The sequence below is a fragment of the Leptosomus discolor genome, chromosome 8 (genome assembly GCF_034619465.1).
Source record: "Leptosomus discolor isolate bLepDis1 chromosome 8, bLepDis1.hap2, whole genome shotgun sequence".
Classification (NCBI taxonomy): Eukaryota; Metazoa; Chordata; class Aves; order Leptosomiformes; family Leptosomidae; genus Leptosomus; species Leptosomus discolor.
Window position 1 is genome coordinate 60,774,872 of NC_141398.1, and position 14,121 is coordinate 60,788,992.

Here is a 14,121-nt window from a genome sequence, read left to right on the forward strand (position 1 = left end):
TTGGGGTGGTGCCCTAGCGAACCCCTGCAGGGTGGGCATCAGCCCCCAGCGCCGGCCCGGGGCTGCGGGAGGACGGGGCTGGTGGCTTGGGCTCCGGTGTGGGCAACCAGCACCCAGCGCCGCGGCTGCCCACGAGGGGAGCTGGGGGGGGGGGGGGGGGGGGTTCTGCTGTCTGCACCCTGCAGCATGGGCACCCCGGGGGCCGGCAGGGTGCTGGAGGGTCCTGGGGCTGCCGAGCCGGCCGGCAGCTCTCGCACACTTGCACACTCGCTGCTGGGTGCCCACGGGTGCGGAGGGAGGGAGCCTTTCTGGGTGCCAGCCCTGGCCGAGGCGTGGGGACGATTCCCTGGAGGCAACAGCCGAGCCACTTTCTAAATATTACGGTTTTTAGCTAAACCTGATTTTCCCGGGGGAGCAAACGTAGCCAGCATCGGGGTCACCCCTCTCCCTCCGGCCGGTGCAGCCCCCATGGGTGCTGCAGCACCGCGAGCCCCGCTCCTGCGCCGGGAGCGGCCGTGCACCCACAGGGCAGGGGCAGCAGGGCTGGGGAGGGGGGTGCCGTGGGGTCACACCAGAGCCCCTGGGGACCCAGCCTGGATTCCCCCCCTCCCTGGGCAGCCCCCCTCGCACCGCGCAGCCCCCAGCCCCGCTGTGCACAGCCCCGGGTACCCGTTTCTCAGCTGCCCCGTGCCGTGCCGTGCCGGATGGTGTGAGGGGCCCGGTAGCCCCCTTCCCTGCAAGGCTGGGGGTGCCAGGCTGTGTCTCCACCCCCGGCAAAGCCGCCTGCGCCAGGCCCACACCTTGCCGTGCCGCTCGGCCGGGTGTGCACGGGCAGCGGGGAGCGCATTGTCCTCGCCGGAGAGCGGCGGCGGCCGAACGCTCCTCCTCGCTCTCGCTGCCGCCAGCCCACACCGGTGCCGGTGCCGGTGCCGGACCACGGGCACGCGTTGGGATGCTGCCATACCGGCTGTGCCTCCCCGGGGCCTGCCGTGAGCGGCGGAGGACGGGTTTTGAATGAAAAGTCTCTTTTGATGCCGCTGGCCGGGCGTCGTCCAGCCGTCCTGCGGTGGGGAACAAGGAGGCGGCTGTGCCGGAGGAGGAGGGAGTTTGGTTTTCACCTTGGGCAGCCGCTGGCCGGCAGCGGGGAGAGGTGCCCGGCGGCCGCACCGAAAGGTAAGGGGCTGCGAGGCAACCCTGGGGCTGGGTCCCCGCAGAGGGGCACGGGGAGGGCTGCGGGGTGGGGAGGTGCCGCCCCTGTCCCCCTCCCCGCTTCCCGCCGGTGGGAGCCTGCAGCCACGGGGGACCCCCGACCACGCCGTGTCCGACCCCACCGCGTCATGTTTCGCACCTCGCGCCCCACCGCTGCCGCGCTCAGCCGGGCCACATGGGCTCCCTGCCAGCGGTGCCGAGGGTCCTGGCGCGTCCCTGCCCCGTCCCCACCGTCCGCAGGCTCACTGGTTCCTCGCCACCCGCTCCGGGCGCTGCTCCGGCACCTACGGTGGGGAGTTTCCAGCTGGCATCACCGCGGTGCTGGAGGGTTTCATCCGAGTGTGACCCACCTGGCCGGGGTGCTGCTGCCGGAGGGATCCCCTGCCCCGGCTCGGGGGGCTGGGAGAGTCCGGGCCTCATCCCAGCGTCACCTCGCGCCTGGCTCCCAGCCCAGCAGGACCTGGTGGTCCCTGTCAGGGTGAGGAACCCAAAAGTGCTGGATTGGAGCCCAAAGCCGAGGCTGCAGCTCCTCTGGACTCGGCAGTGTCCCTCCCAGAGCTGGTTGTCCCCAGCTGTCAGCTTGGCGCGGGGACATTGTGTGCGCCCAGCACAGGGCTGCTGTCCCCAGGGTCACCCTGGTTCTGCCCTGGGACCCGCCGGCCGTGGGGGACAGGGTGACACCGCGGGGCAGGCCCAGGGCGTCCCCAGGTGGCTCGTAGCCATGGAGGGGGGACACGGTGGCGTGGTGAGGTGACATGTGGGCGTCACGAGAGGGGCCCCAAGAGTGGAGCAGGGGAAGACGGGGTGGTCCTGGCGGGGTGACCCGGGTGGTGCGTGGGTGGCCCAATGCTGCTCCGGGTGATGAGCTGTGGCCAGTGTCCGGTGCGGTGCTGTGCCGGTGCCCGTGGCGCCTGCCGCCGTGCCGGGTGACGCCGGGGGATGTCGGTTGTGGCGCTGGTGCCGCGATGCCGGTGCCGGTGCAGCACCAGCACCGGGGGATGCCGGTGCCGGGTGATGCCGGTGCCGGTCATCGCTCCCGCAGTGCGGGGCTGGGGCCGGTGCCAGGCGCTGCCGGGGCCGGTGCCAGGCGGGTCCCCGCGGGCTGCGGGCGGTGCCGGTGCCAGGCGCTGCCGGGGCCGGTGCCGGGCGGGTCCCCGCGGGCTGCGGGCGGTGCCGGTGCCGGTGGTGCCGCCGGTGGTGCCGGTGCCGGGCGGGGCCCCCCGCGGGCTGCGGGCGGTGCCGGCCCCGCCGCGGTATAAAGGGGCCGCGCGGGCCGGGCCGGGCGCACAGCGGCGGCGGCGGCGGCCGGGGAGAGCGGCGGCACCGGCACCACCACGGTGAGTCCCGGTCCCGGTCCCGGTCCCGGTCCTGGTCCCGGTCCCGGTCCCTCCTTCTCTCTCCCGGCCCCGCCGGTGCCGGTGCCGGTGCCGGCTCGGGGCGCCTCCACCCCCGCGGCGCTGCGAGACCGGTCGCGGCCCCACCGGGAACGCGGAGCCGGCACCGGGGGCTGCGGAGCCCGGGGCGGGGGAAGCCGGAGGCGGCCGGGGGGCTGCGGGGCGGTGGCTGCCGGTGGCGCCGGAGGGAGGGGGGGGGGGTGTGTGTGTGTGTGTGTGTCGGTCCTTGGGGCTGGCTCTGCACCCCCTGCCCGCACCCCCTGCCCGCACCCCTTCACGTGCTCATGCACCACCCCCCACCCTGCCCGCACCCCGCGCCCCCCTGCCTGCACCCCGCCGCTCGCGCTGCCCTGCCCTGCCCGCACCCCCCAGCCCCACGGCCGTGCCCCCGCTGTGCAGCTCTGCGGTCCCCGCTGCCTGCACTGCCTGCCCGCGCTGCCTGCACTGCCTGCCTGCACTGCCTGCCCTGCCCGCGCTGCCTGCACTGCCTGCACTGCCTGCCTGCACTGCCTGCACTGCCTGCACTGCCTGCCCTGCCCGCGCTGCCCGTCCCCGGGTCCCCAGCCCGCAGCGTAGGGAGAGGGGAGGCGGGTGGTCCGACTCCTGCCGGGGGTCCCGCCGCAGCCCGTCGGCGTGGCCGGGGGCTCGGGGTGGCTGTGAGCAGGCAGGACCCCTCACCCCTGGGGACACCCCGGGGCCGGGCTCCCGGTGTCCCCGTGCCCTTCCCTGTCCTCCAGCCCGGGAGCGGCTCTGTCCCCGCTCGGCGGGACGGGGCCGGGCTGAGGGCGCAGGCAGCGGGGATGCTCCGGACCCCCGCGCCTCACCCGGCCCCGTGGAGGCACTGGGAAGGTCTCACCCCCCCCCAAACCGGTGACCGGCAAGGGACAGGGTGGCCGCGGGGCAGCGGACAAGCGGGGTTCCCCGGCTTTCCCCTTCTGGGGAGCCCCGCGGTGGGTCCCACGGCAGGTTGTCCCCTCGGCCCTGCCCTGACGCTGCCCGCTGTGCCCCCCCAGATGCCAGTGAGCCTCTCCACGGCCCTGCGCGTCGTCGGGACCAGCCTCTTCGCCTTGGCGGTGCTGGGGGGCATCCTCGCCGCCTACGTCACCGGGTACCAGTTCATCCACACGGAGAAGCACTACCTCTCCTTCGGGCTCTACGGGGCCATCCTGGGGCTGCACCTCTTCATCCAGAGCCTCTTCGCCTTCCTGGAGCACCGGCGCATGCGGGGCGAGGGGCGGCCGGTGCGGCTGGGGCGTTCGGTGGCCCTCTGCATCGCCGCCTACCAGGAGGATCCCGACTACTTGAAGAAGTGCCTGCGCTCCGTCAAGCGCATCGCCTTCCCCGACCTCAAAGTGGTGATGGTGGTGGACGGGAACGGCCCCGACGACACCTACATGCTGGACATCTTCCACGATGTGATGGGCTCCGAGCGCTCGGGCAGCTACGTCTGGAGGAGCAACTTCCACGAGTGGGGCGAGGGGGAGACGGAGGCCGGGCTGCAGGAAGGGCTGGCCCGTGTCCAGGCGCTGGTGCGCGGCACCACCTACTCCTGCATCCTCCAGAAGTGGGGCGGGAAGCGGGAGGTGATGTACACGGCCTTCCGGGCGCTCGGAGACTCCGTGGACTACATCCAGGTGGATGCGCGGGCTGTGGGGAGTGGGTGGGTGGGTGGTGGTGGGGGGGATGTGGGCAGCGAGCGTCCTGCCCGCACAGAGGGTCTGCGGGTGGAGCAGGAGCCGCCCCGTGAGCCCACGGTGACACCCGGCTGCCTGGCGCAGGAGTCGGCCCCACGCACCGGCTGCAAGCCACCGGCACGCCGGGCTTGGGGGGTGAAGCACCCACCGGGGTGGCCGGCGGGGGGGGTTGAGCCCTGCCTGCGCCGCTGCCCTCAAGGGTTTTGCATCCCCTCCTCGGTGCGTCCCCTGCCCCAGGCTGGTGTCACCCCGTGTGGCACGCTGCGGGGTGCCAGGCCCCCGCAACGTGGGCGAGGGGTGGCGGTTGGGGCAGGTCCCACCGTGGCGGGGCTGGGTGGCCCGGGGCAGAGGTGGCCGGGCACCGCGGGGCGCTCCCGCTCCCTGCCACCGCCTGCCGGTCTCCGGAGCTCTGCCTCGTCTCGCCGGCCGTGGCTCGGGCTTGCCCGGCTGCGGGTTGGGCCGTCTGCCGGGCGCGCGTGGGCGGCGGGAGCGGGGCTCGACGTTCCCTCTGCCCCCCAGGTGTGTGACTCAGACACGGTGCTGGACCCCGCCTGCACCGCCGAGATGCTCCGCATCCTGGAGGCCGACCCCCGTGTCGGCGGCGTCGGCGGCGACGTCCAGGTACCCCGGGAGGGCACCCGCGGGGTGGCCATGGGCGCCGGGGAGGACGGGGCGGTGGGGGTCGCGGCGGTGCCGGGGCTGACGTCCGTCCCCTCCCCAGATCCTGAACAAGTACGACTCGTGGATCTCCTTCCTGAGCAGCGTGCGGTACTGGATGGCCTTCAACGTGGAGCGCGCCTGCCAGTCCTACTTCGGCTGCGTGCAGTGCATCAGCGGGCCCCTGGGCATGTACCGCAACGCCCTCCTGCAGCAGTTCCTCGAGGACTGGTACCACCAGACCTTCCTGGGCAGCAAGTGCAGTTTCGGGGACGACCGGCACCTCACCAACCGCGTGCTCAGCCTGGGCTACCAAACCAAGTACACGGCTCGCTCCAAGTGCCTGACGGAGACGCCCACCCGCTACCTGCGCTGGCTCAACCAGCAGACCCGCTGGAGCAAGTCCTACTTCCGCGAGTGGCTCTACAACGCCCTGTGGTTCCACAAGCACCACCTCTGGATGACCTACGAGTCGGTGGTGACCGGCTTCTTCCCCTTCTTCCTCATCGCCACCGTCATCCAGCTCTTCTACCGCGGCCGCGTCTGGAACATCCTCCTCTTCCTCCTCACGGTGCAGCTGGTGGGCATCATCAAGGCCACCTACGCCTGCTTCCTGCGGGGCAACGCCGAGATGATCTTCATGTCCCTCTACGCCCTCCTCTACATGTCCAGCCTGCTGCCCGCCAAGATGTTTGCCATCGCCACCATCAACAAGTCCGGCTGGGGCACGTCGGGGCGCCGGACCATCGTGGTGAACTTCGTGGGGCTGCTGCCGGTGTCGGTGTGGGTGGCGGTGCTGCTGGGCGGGCTGGCCTACACCGCCTACAGCCAGGACCTCTTCAGCGAGACCGAGGTGGCCTTCCTCATCTCGGGCGCCATCCTCTACGCCTGCTACTGGGTGGCCCTGCTCACCCTCTACCTGGCCATCGTCGCCCGGCGCTGCGGCAAGCGGCAGGAGCAGTGCGGGCTGGCCTTCGCCGAGGTCTGACCGTGGCGAGCGCCGGCGTGGCTCCCCCGGCCGCGTGCCGGGGCGACCGCTACCGGTGCCCTCCTTGCCCGCCACCAGCCCCGGCACAGCCGGCACTGCGCCGTCGGGTGCTGGGCAGCGCTGAGCGCGCCCGCCGCGGCGGGTCTGATCAAGTCTTGTGCTTTTTTCTTTTTCTGTTCTTGTTGTTTTTTGGGTTTTGGTGGTGTTTTTTTTTTTTTTTTTTTCCTTCTTGTGCTCATTTTTCTGTACAAACGGGCTGCTGGCTGGGGAGAGGCCGAGCCAGGGCTGCCCACTGCAGCCTCGGCTGTGCCGGCGGCTTCACCGCCGCGTGCCGTCCCCAGCACCCCGGCGTGCCGTGCGGAGCGCTGCCGGCCGGGTTCCCCCCTCCCCATCGCCTCGGCTGGGGCTTCCACCCCTTTTCGGTGCTTTTTTTAAACGGGGATTTCGCCCTTTCCCCACCACCACCCCGTCCTCCACGGTGCTATGGCAAAACCGCCCCGTCTCCGGCACCGCTGGCTGGTGCTGCCTGCCGCTGCCCCACGGCTCTTGTATGTGCGGGCACGTACCCACGGGAAGCCCCCCAGCCCCCTTCAGGGGGATCCAGCTGCCCCGGGAGGGCAGCACCTCCCTTCAGCTTCGCCAAAGAGCCAAGGGGGGGACCCTGGCACGCAAAAAACAGGGGAAAACCGGGGCCGTGGCTTGGCCGGAGCGTCACCGCGGCCCGGTGGGCCGCGGTGACGCTCCGGCCAAGCCACGGCCCCATCATACCAACCCCGTTGCCTTCCCGGCGTCTGTCTAGACAGCGGGGAGACGCTGGGTTTTGGGCTCGGGCACGCCGAGGAGGGCGGGGAAGAGCCGGTTCCCAACCTCTCCCCACCCCGGGGAATTTATCCCGGTGTCTCCCCTGGGCCCTCTTTTTTTCAGGGCTTTAAAAAAAAAAAAAAAACAACAACAAAACAAAAAAAACCACAAACCTTTCTACGATGAGGCTTTTAGATTGTTTCGTTTAATTTAATACGAGGTTTTTTAGGAGACTTTTGTAGCTCTTTGGTATTCATACTTATTGCTAATAATTGTTTGTAAATCTATTTATTTTTTAACCTGCGGGGTTCTGTTTCGGTTTATTTTTTTCATATTTTGGAAAAGTCCGGTTTTTATACCCTGATGGATTTGTCAAAATAAAGACTTGCACAGAGAAAGGGAGGTGTGTGGGGAGGACAGCGGCGGGGGGGGACACAGCCCTGCCTGGGCTCGGAGGAGGTCCCTGCCCCTCTCCAGGACCCATCTCGCCTGCGGTGGCAGCTGGGTTTGAGCCTCAGGGCCCAGGAGCTCCCAGAACTGGACTCATTACCATGGGGACAAGCGCCCCGGGAAGGGCTCTGGGTGCCCAGACCCACGACCCAGCACCCTGAGGTGACCCCGGGAGTCCTCCATACAGGACAGGGATGAAGATGGAGCCGGCCCTGGATCTCCCCAGGCAGCAGAGCGGAGCTCACAGCAGCCCCCGTCCCGAGCCCTCACGCTTTCTTGGGGACGTTGGTGATGATGGGCTTGGGGCGGGTCTTGAAGAGGAGCTTGGTTTTGATGAGGGCGGTGACGGCGTAGCGGGCGTGCGGCTCGGCGGGGCCGGGTTCGCCGGCTCCTCGCTTCACCAGGACGGCAAAGGGCTTCTCCAGCTGCACCACCTTCCCGTAGAGGATGTGGTGGCCCACGATGAGCACCGGGATCCCCTGGAGAGAGCAGAGAGAGGCGGAGGGTGGGCAGGGCCCCGGCTGCCGGGGCTGTGCGTGTGTCCCCCCCCGGTGGCGGTGGGGGGCTGCCTCACCTCCCGGGTGTAGTGCAGGTCTCCCAGGAGGCTCCCCGCCAGCCCCCCGCTCTGCCGGGCCTCAACCTCGCCCTGCAGCTCCACCAGCACCCATTGCGCCAGGCTGCCAGCACCCTCGCTGCGGGCGAGAGAGGCAGCTTCACCCAGCGGCTCCAGCCCGGGGACGGGGGGACACAGAGCTGGGCATTGCCGGGGGGGAGGGGGCAGGATCCGGCCCCCTCCCCCCCCCCCCCCCCGGGACGTGCAGCCCACGGTGGCCTCACCTGGAGATGACGATCTGCACCATGCTCCGGGCCCTGCGGGGTACCGGCAGAGACACGGTCAGCGGGAGGCGGGGCAGGCCCTGCTGCGGTGGGAGCCCCCCCCCCCCCCCATGCCCGGGCCCTGAGGCTGCCCCCGGGCCCATAGACCTCCATGCCCAGAACCCCCCCCGGGCCCCATAGACCCCCATGCGCAGAGAGCCCCCAGGCCCCATAGAACCCCATGCCCAGAATCCCCCCCGGGCCCCACAGACCCCCCCCAGCCCAGAGAGCCCCCCCCGGGCCCACAGACCCCCCATGCCCAGACGTCCCCGGGCCCTGCAGCCCCCCGCCGCCGGGCCCCATAGAACCCTATGCCCAGACCCCTCCCGAGCCCCATAGACCCCCATGCCCAGACCCCCCCGCGCCCTGCAGCCCCCCCCCCCACCCCGGGCCGCCGCGGTTGCGCGGGGCGCTGGTGCCCTCCAGCGGCGCCGGTGGCGCGGGGCCGGCCCGGGGCAGCCTGGCCGGGCCGCTCGGCGGGGCCGGGCCCCTCCAGCCCACCCACCCCCCGCCCGCTCCCCCGAGCCCCCGGCCCGCTCCCCGAGCCCCGAGCCCGCACCCCCGCCCGGGCCGGAGCCGCCGCCCGGCAGCGCCCGAATCTCCCGCCGCAGTCGCGCTGCTTCCGCTTCCGGTCACGCCCGCTCCGCCACGGAGGGGGGGAGGGACACACTTCCGGTTCCGGGGGCGCCGCGCGCACGTGGGGGTTGCGCGGGGCGGAGCGGCGCCGGGGCCGGGGCCGGGGCGGGGGGCGCGGGGCGGCGGCGGGATGGGGGAGTTCGAGGTGCACCGGGTGCGGTTCTTCGGGCTGGTGCCGGCCGGCGTGCGCTGCCTGGCCTGCCACCCCCGCGGCGGCCGCCTGGCCCTGGCCCGCACCGACGGCGCCGTCGAGGTCTACAACTTCGCCGCCAACTACTTCCAGGAGAAGGTGAGGGGGCCGTACCGGGCCGTACCGAGTCGTACCGACCTGTACACGGTCGTACCAGCTCGTACCGAGTCGTACCGAGCTCTGCTGGCCCATACCGAGCTGTACCCGGTCATAACGAGCTGTACCGGGCCGTACCGAGCTGTACGCAGTCGTACCAGGTTGTACACAGCCGTACCGGGCTGTACGGAGTCGTGCCGAGCTCTGTCGGGCTGTACACGGTCATACCGGGCTGTACACGGTCATACCGGGCTGTACACGGCCATACTGAGCTGTACCGGGCCATACTGAGCTGTACCGGGCCATACTGAGCTGTATGTAGTCATACCAGCCTATACACGGTCATATCGGGCCATACCGAGCTCTACTGGGTCGTACAGGGCCATACTGGGCTGTATCGAGCTGTACCGAGCCGTGCCGGGCTGTACCGAGCTGTACCGGGCTGCACAGCAGGGTACCAGGTGTCCCTCCGTGTCCCTCCCCAGGTCATCCCCGGGCACGAGGCCCGGTCGGTGGAAGCGCTGGTCTGGGCGGCAGGAGACCGGCTCTTCGGGGCCGGCCTCGGCGGGGACATCACCGAGTACGACCTGGCCCGGCTGTGCGCGGCCTGCTCGGTGGATGGCGGCGGGGGGCCCATCTGGAGCATGGCGGCCAACAGCAGCGGCACCCAGCTGGCGGTGAGTGTGGCTGGGACCAGGACCGGGACCGGGGGGGGGCTCTCCCACCCCCAAAGCGGCGGTTGAGGGAGAGGGTCTGCCTGTCCCGCCGGGGCTGACCCCACCCCCGCCGCAGATCGGCTGCGAGGACGGCTCGGTTAAACTCTTCCAAGTCGTGCCCGGAGGGATCCAGTTCGAGCGGAACCTGGACAGGCGGAAAGGTGGGTCTGGGAGGGGGTCGGTGCTGCCGCGGCGGCGTCCCTCTGTCCCTCCTGTCCCTCCCGGCTGCCCTGGCCCTGGTGACCGAGGGGCTGCGAGTCCGCAGGGGGTCACGGCTGGAGCCTCCTTGCCCGCAGGCCGCATCCTGTGCCTCTCCTGGCACCCGTCGGACGCTCACATAGCAGCCGGCTCCATCGACATCCTCCGCGTGTTCGACGTCTGCTCAGGTACCTCCCAGCCCGGGGGGGTGAGCCCGGCCTGGCCCCTGCCCCGGGGACCGTCGGCGCATCCCGCGCTTTGGAGGGGGGCTCCCCTCGCCACCCCCCAGCCGTCCTTTGCCGCCTCTCAGGCCAAACGGTGCAGAGAATCATGGTGAACTACCACGTGCAGAAGGTGAAGCGCGAGTGCGTCGTGTGGAGCATCGCCTTCCTCTCCAGCGGCACCGTCGTCACCTCGGACTCCTTCGGGAGGCTGCAGTTCTGGGACTGGGAGCGGGGCACGCTGCTGGAGTCCCACACCGTCAGCACCTCGGCCGTCCTCTCGCTGGCCGTCTCGGAGGTAGGCGAGTCCCCCCACCCCGAGCCCCGCTCTGGGCTGGAGGAGCTGCCTGGCTCAGCACCTTTGGGCAGGGGGGCTGCCGGTCCCTGCCCGCCTCCCGGTGCTGCCCTTCCTGCAAACCCCGTTGCCTCGGTTTCCTCCCCAGAAGGAGGACAGCATCGTCGTGGGCACCTCGACAGGGGCCACCTACCAGTTTCAGCTGCTGCCGGTGAAGATGGGCAGCCTGGAGAAGCGCTGGGTGCGGACGAAGCCCTTCCAGCATCACACCCACGACGTGCGAGCCGTGGCGCACAGCTCGACGGCGCTCATCTCCGGGGGTAGGACCGGCTGCCGGCACGAGGAGGGCTTGCATCTCTCCTCCCCACACACACCACACCCCCTGTCCCCCCGGTACCGGTTTGGCTGACCTCTGCTTGGCTTCCAGGCCTGGATGCCCAGCTGGTGATCCGCCCGCTGATGGAGAAGATGCAGAAGGGCTACGACGCGGTGCTCCGCAAATTCACCTTCCCCCACGTGAGTGCTGCGCTGAGCGGCGTCTTGCGCCCGGCAAGGGGAGGCTGGCGGGGCTGGCTCTGCCTGCGGGAGGAGGCCCGCCCTCCCTGCCCCCTCCGGGTGCCCTCCCTGCCCCCCTGCGTCCCTTCCCTGCGTCCCCTCCCTGGCCCTGGCATGTCTGGAGGCTCCTGCCACAGAGAGGGTAGAAGCTGGGCAGCCCATCTTGCTGGTCCTGCCGGGTCTCCCATCTCCAGTCTCCCATCCCACGGGACTCAGTGCTTTCTTCCTGGCCTGAGTCGCCGTCACCCTGGGACGTTTCGGCTTTGGCCCGGCGCTTCGTGCCAGGCTGGGGGGGTTCACGTCGCTTCGCCCGTTTCTGCCCGCAGCGACGCCTCGTCTCCTGTGCCAGGAAAGCCCGGCTGCTCCTCTTCCAGTTCTCCCAGCACCTGGAGCTCTGGAGGCTCGGCTCTACCGACGAGACCGGTGAGTCGCGAGGCCCAGCTCTCCGGTGGCGGAGCCCGTGCTGCCTGCGGGGTTTCGGGCATGAACCGTCCTGCTGCTGGGGCAGCGGGGGGGTGGGTGAGCCCCGGCCCCTTCTTCCCCCCAGCCCTGCTCTGGCGGCGTTTCCCAGCGCGGTGTGTGCCCGGGCACGGGCTGCGCGGCCGGTGCGGGGCTGCGCTCGTGCTTCCAGCGGAGCTGGGCCGGGCCCTGGGGAGTTCAGCCCCCGGAGGGGGGGGGGGGGGGGGCAGTGTTTGGGGAAGGGTCTGTGCTCTCCCTCGGGACCCCCAGCCGCTCAGCAGGACCCGTGGCGCTTTCCCCACCGCCGCTGATGCGCCGCGGGGTTCCTTGCCGCCCCAGGAAAGGACGGCGAGGTCCTCCCCTTGTGCCGCATGCCCGAGCACCTCGTGCAGCTCAAGAGCAAGGTAGGGCTGAGCCGGGGGCTGGGGGGGTCCTGCCCCGGTGCCTGCCCCTCTGGCTGCGTGTGCCAGGCGGCCGGGGGGGGGGGGGGGTGTCTCACAGGGCCCTGTTGAGCCCCGCTGCGTTCCCAGGGTCCGGAGCACATCTACTGCAGCTGCGTCTCGCCCTGCGGCAGCTGGGTCGCCTACTGCACCGCCTCCCGCTTCCACCTCTACCGGCTGCGGTACGAGGGCAACGGCGTCAGCGTCCAGAAGGTGAGGGGGGCGACGGGCCGCGGTGGCGGCGGGGTCCCGGGGGGCTGGCACGGCCGGCGTTGCTCGACGGCAGTGGTAGGGGGCTGCCAGCGCTGCTTTGTGCCCCCCTTCAAGGTCCCCAGACCGCCCAAGCTGCTGCTCCCAGCCTACCAGCTCCAGTTCTCCGCAGACTCCGGCAGCCTCTTCGTCGCCTCCGCTCGAGGCTCCGTCCACGTCCTGCAGCTGCTGGAGCCGGGCGGCTGCAAACACCTGCACACGCTCCAGCCGCCCTCAGGTTCGGGCTGGGGGGGATTTGGGGAGGTGCTGGGGGACCCTGGGCTCCACGTCCCCTCCCCACTGTGGGTGCAGAGGGGTGTGCAGGGCTGAGCGTGCCCCCCCTTTGCTGGCCTGGGCTGTGTGGGTCCTTCCCCTCCGGCAGCCCCTGCCCTGTGTTTGTGGCCTGACGTCGGTAGAGGAGCGGGGTGCCCGGATCAGGAGGGGGGCCGTGGGTCTGGAGGTCCCCTGGAGGTGGGTCTGGGGCCCCGTGCAGGTCCAAGCACCCGTTAGAGCTGGTGTTGGGTGTTCCCCCAGGGTCCCCCGAGGCCGTTTACCTGCTGGCGCCGAGCGCAGACGGGCACTGGCTGGCCGCCGCCGGCGGGGACTGGGCCATCCACGTCTACAACCTGAAGGGCTTCAAGGTAGGAGCGGGCGCTGCAGGGCTGACCCCCGCTGCCCTCCTGCCCTGGGCGGGGGGCCGGGTGACGGTGGGCTCAGCGGGGAGGTCCCCGGAGCGGGGCTGGGGGTGGGCGTGAGGGAAGGGGGGGGTGGGAGGCAGCGCCGCTCGCTCCCGCCAGCGTGCCCCCCTCCTGCCTCGCAGCACCACTGCGCGGTGCCCATGTACGGCTGCGCGGTGACGGCCCTCGCCATCCACCCCGGCACCAACAACCTCGTCATCGCCTACTCGGACCAGCAGGTAGGAGCTCGCCCGCTCCCAGCCCTCGCGGCCCTGGCCCCTTCCCCGCGGCTCGGGGCTCTGTGGCCCGCACGGGGACCCGGCTGGCCTGCGCTGCCCCTGTCCCCGCGCTGGGCCGCAGCGGGGGTGATGCCATGGAGGACGGGACCTCCCGAGCCGCCCCGTCTCCCCTCCAGCTGTTCGAGTTCAGCATCCCCGAGAAGCAGTACACGGCCTGGAGCCGCACGGTGCAGAACCGCGGGCTGCACAAGGTCTGGCTGGAGAGGGACTCGCCCATCACCCACATCACCTTCAACCCCAAGAACCCCTCGCACATCCTCCTCCACGACGTCTACATGTTCTGCGTCCTCGACAAGTCCCTGGTGAGCCCCTGTGCCCGGTCGGGAGGGCTGGGTTTGTGCCCCAGGGTAACTCCCCGGCCCGGCTGTGCCCGTCCCCGCTGGGAGCGGTGCGTGGCGCCGAGGTGGTGGCGGTCGGGGCAGCGCTGACCCTTGCCGTGGGCTCTCCTCACAGCCCCTGCCAGACGACAGCGCCCTCCTGATGAACCAGAGCACCCTGAAGCAGCTCCCGGAGACCGCCCGGCAGCGGCAGCTCCACGCCTTCAAGATCTGCAAGAAGTTCCAGGTGGGTGATGGCCTTGCTGGGCACATCGAGGCAGGGGTGCTGGGGTGGTGGGGGGTTGCCCTGCACCAGTGGTCCCCACAGCCTCTTGTGCCCAGTTGTTGCTAGCTCCAGCGCCAGAGCAGAGCTGGGTCTCGGCCCCCGTCGTGGCGCAGCGATCTCGTGGGCTCCGATTGCCCAGCCCCGGGTGCTGACCCTGGTTAGGGCTAAGCCGTCACCGTCACCACTCTCCTTGTCTCCTGCCCCCCAGCCCCTGCTCTTTGCGGATCTGCTGGACGAGAACTGCCTCGTGATGGTCGAGCGGCCCATCATGGACTTCAAGACCCAGCTGCCCCTGCCCGTCCAACGCAAGAAATTTGGCACCTGAGAGCAGAACGAGCCGCTCCGGCTCTGTGTGTGGTGCTTTCCCAGGGCGCTGCAGGAATAAACCCCGCTGTGCTGTTACGGCTGCGGGCTCCGG

At 70.9% G+C, this 14,121-nt stretch overlaps 3 protein-coding genes across 4 annotated transcripts; 2 read left to right on the forward strand and 1 right to left on the reverse strand.

The window, feature by feature from the left end:
* The first annotated feature begins 3,616 nt into the window (after positions 1-3,616).
* Positions 3,617-5,942, forward strand: HAS3 (hyaluronan synthase 3). The gene is made up of 3 exons (XM_086469322.1): positions 3,617-4,237; positions 4,817-4,918; positions 5,019-5,942. The coding sequence occupies exons 1-3, from the start codon at positions 3,617-3,619 to the stop codon at positions 5,940-5,942; spliced, it is 1,647 nt and encodes a 548-aa protein (XP_086325448.1).
* A 1,010-nt stretch (positions 5,943-6,952) lies between these two features.
* CHTF8 (chromosome transmission fidelity factor 8) lies at positions 6,953-8,053 on the reverse strand. The gene is made up of 3 exons (XM_086469445.1): positions 8,031-8,053; positions 7,768-7,885; positions 6,953-7,672 (listed from the first exon to the last, which is right to left on the reverse strand). The coding sequence occupies exons 1-3, from the start codon at positions 8,051-8,053 to the stop codon at positions 7,460-7,462; spliced, it is 354 nt and encodes a 117-aa protein (XP_086325571.1). The 3' UTR covers positions 6,953-7,459.
* A 782-nt stretch (positions 8,054-8,835) lies between these two features.
* On the forward strand, positions 8,836-14,041 carry UTP4 (UTP4 small subunit processome component). 2 transcript variants are annotated; one of them, XM_086469120.1, is made up of 16 exons: positions 8,836-8,994; positions 9,477-9,668; positions 9,784-9,868; positions 10,004-10,093; positions 10,216-10,424; positions 10,570-10,741; positions 10,849-10,937; positions 11,303-11,399; positions 11,775-11,839; positions 11,966-12,088; positions 12,203-12,362; positions 12,659-12,765; positions 12,945-13,040; positions 13,217-13,472; positions 13,504-13,664; positions 13,912-14,041. In XM_086469120.1, the coding sequence occupies exons 1-16, from the start codon at positions 8,836-8,838 to the stop codon at positions 14,026-14,028; spliced, it is 2,178 nt and encodes a 725-aa protein (XP_086325246.1). In that variant the 3' UTR covers positions 14,029-14,041. The 2 variants fall into 2 exon arrangements, with proteins under 2 accessions (XP_086325246.1, XP_086325247.1); XM_086469121.1 differs by having other exon boundaries at positions 13,217-13,402; positions 13,554-13,664.
* The last annotated feature ends 80 nt before the right edge of the window (positions 14,042-14,121 follow it).

Coding starts and splice junctions, on each gene's coding strand:
- HAS3 (XM_086469322.1), top strand. CDS start 3,617: ATGCCAGTGAGCCTCTCCACGGCCCTGCGCGTCGTCGGGACCAGCCTC. Junction 4,238..4,816: donor ACTCCGTGGACTACATCCAG/GTGGATGCGCGG, acceptor TCTGCCCCCCAG/GTGTGTGACTCAGACACGGT. Junction 4,919..5,018: donor GCGTCGGCGGCGACGTCCAG/GTACCCCGGGAG, acceptor TCCCCTCCCCAG/ATCCTGAACAAGTACGACTC.
- UTP4 (XM_086469120.1), top strand. CDS start 8,836: ATGGGGGAGTTCGAGGTGCACCGGGTGCGGTTCTTCGGGCTGGTGCCG. Junction 12,766..12,944: donor ACAACCTGAAGGGCTTCAAG/GTAGGAGCGGGC, acceptor CCTGCCTCGCAG/CACCACTGCGCGGTGCCCAT. Junction 13,041..13,216: donor TCGCCTACTCGGACCAGCAG/GTAGGAGCTCGC, acceptor TCTCCCCTCCAG/CTGTTCGAGTTCAGCATCCC.
- CHTF8 (XM_086469445.1), bottom strand. CDS start 8,053: ATGGTGCAGATCGTCATCTCCAG. Junction 7,886..8,030: donor GTGCAGATCGTCATCTCCAG/GTGAGGCCACCG, acceptor TCTCGCCCGCAG/CGAGGGTGCTGGCAGCCTGG. Junction 7,673..7,767: donor ACCTGCACTACACCCGGGAG/GTGAGGCAGCCC, acceptor TGCTCTCTCCAG/GGGATCCCGGTGCTCATCGT.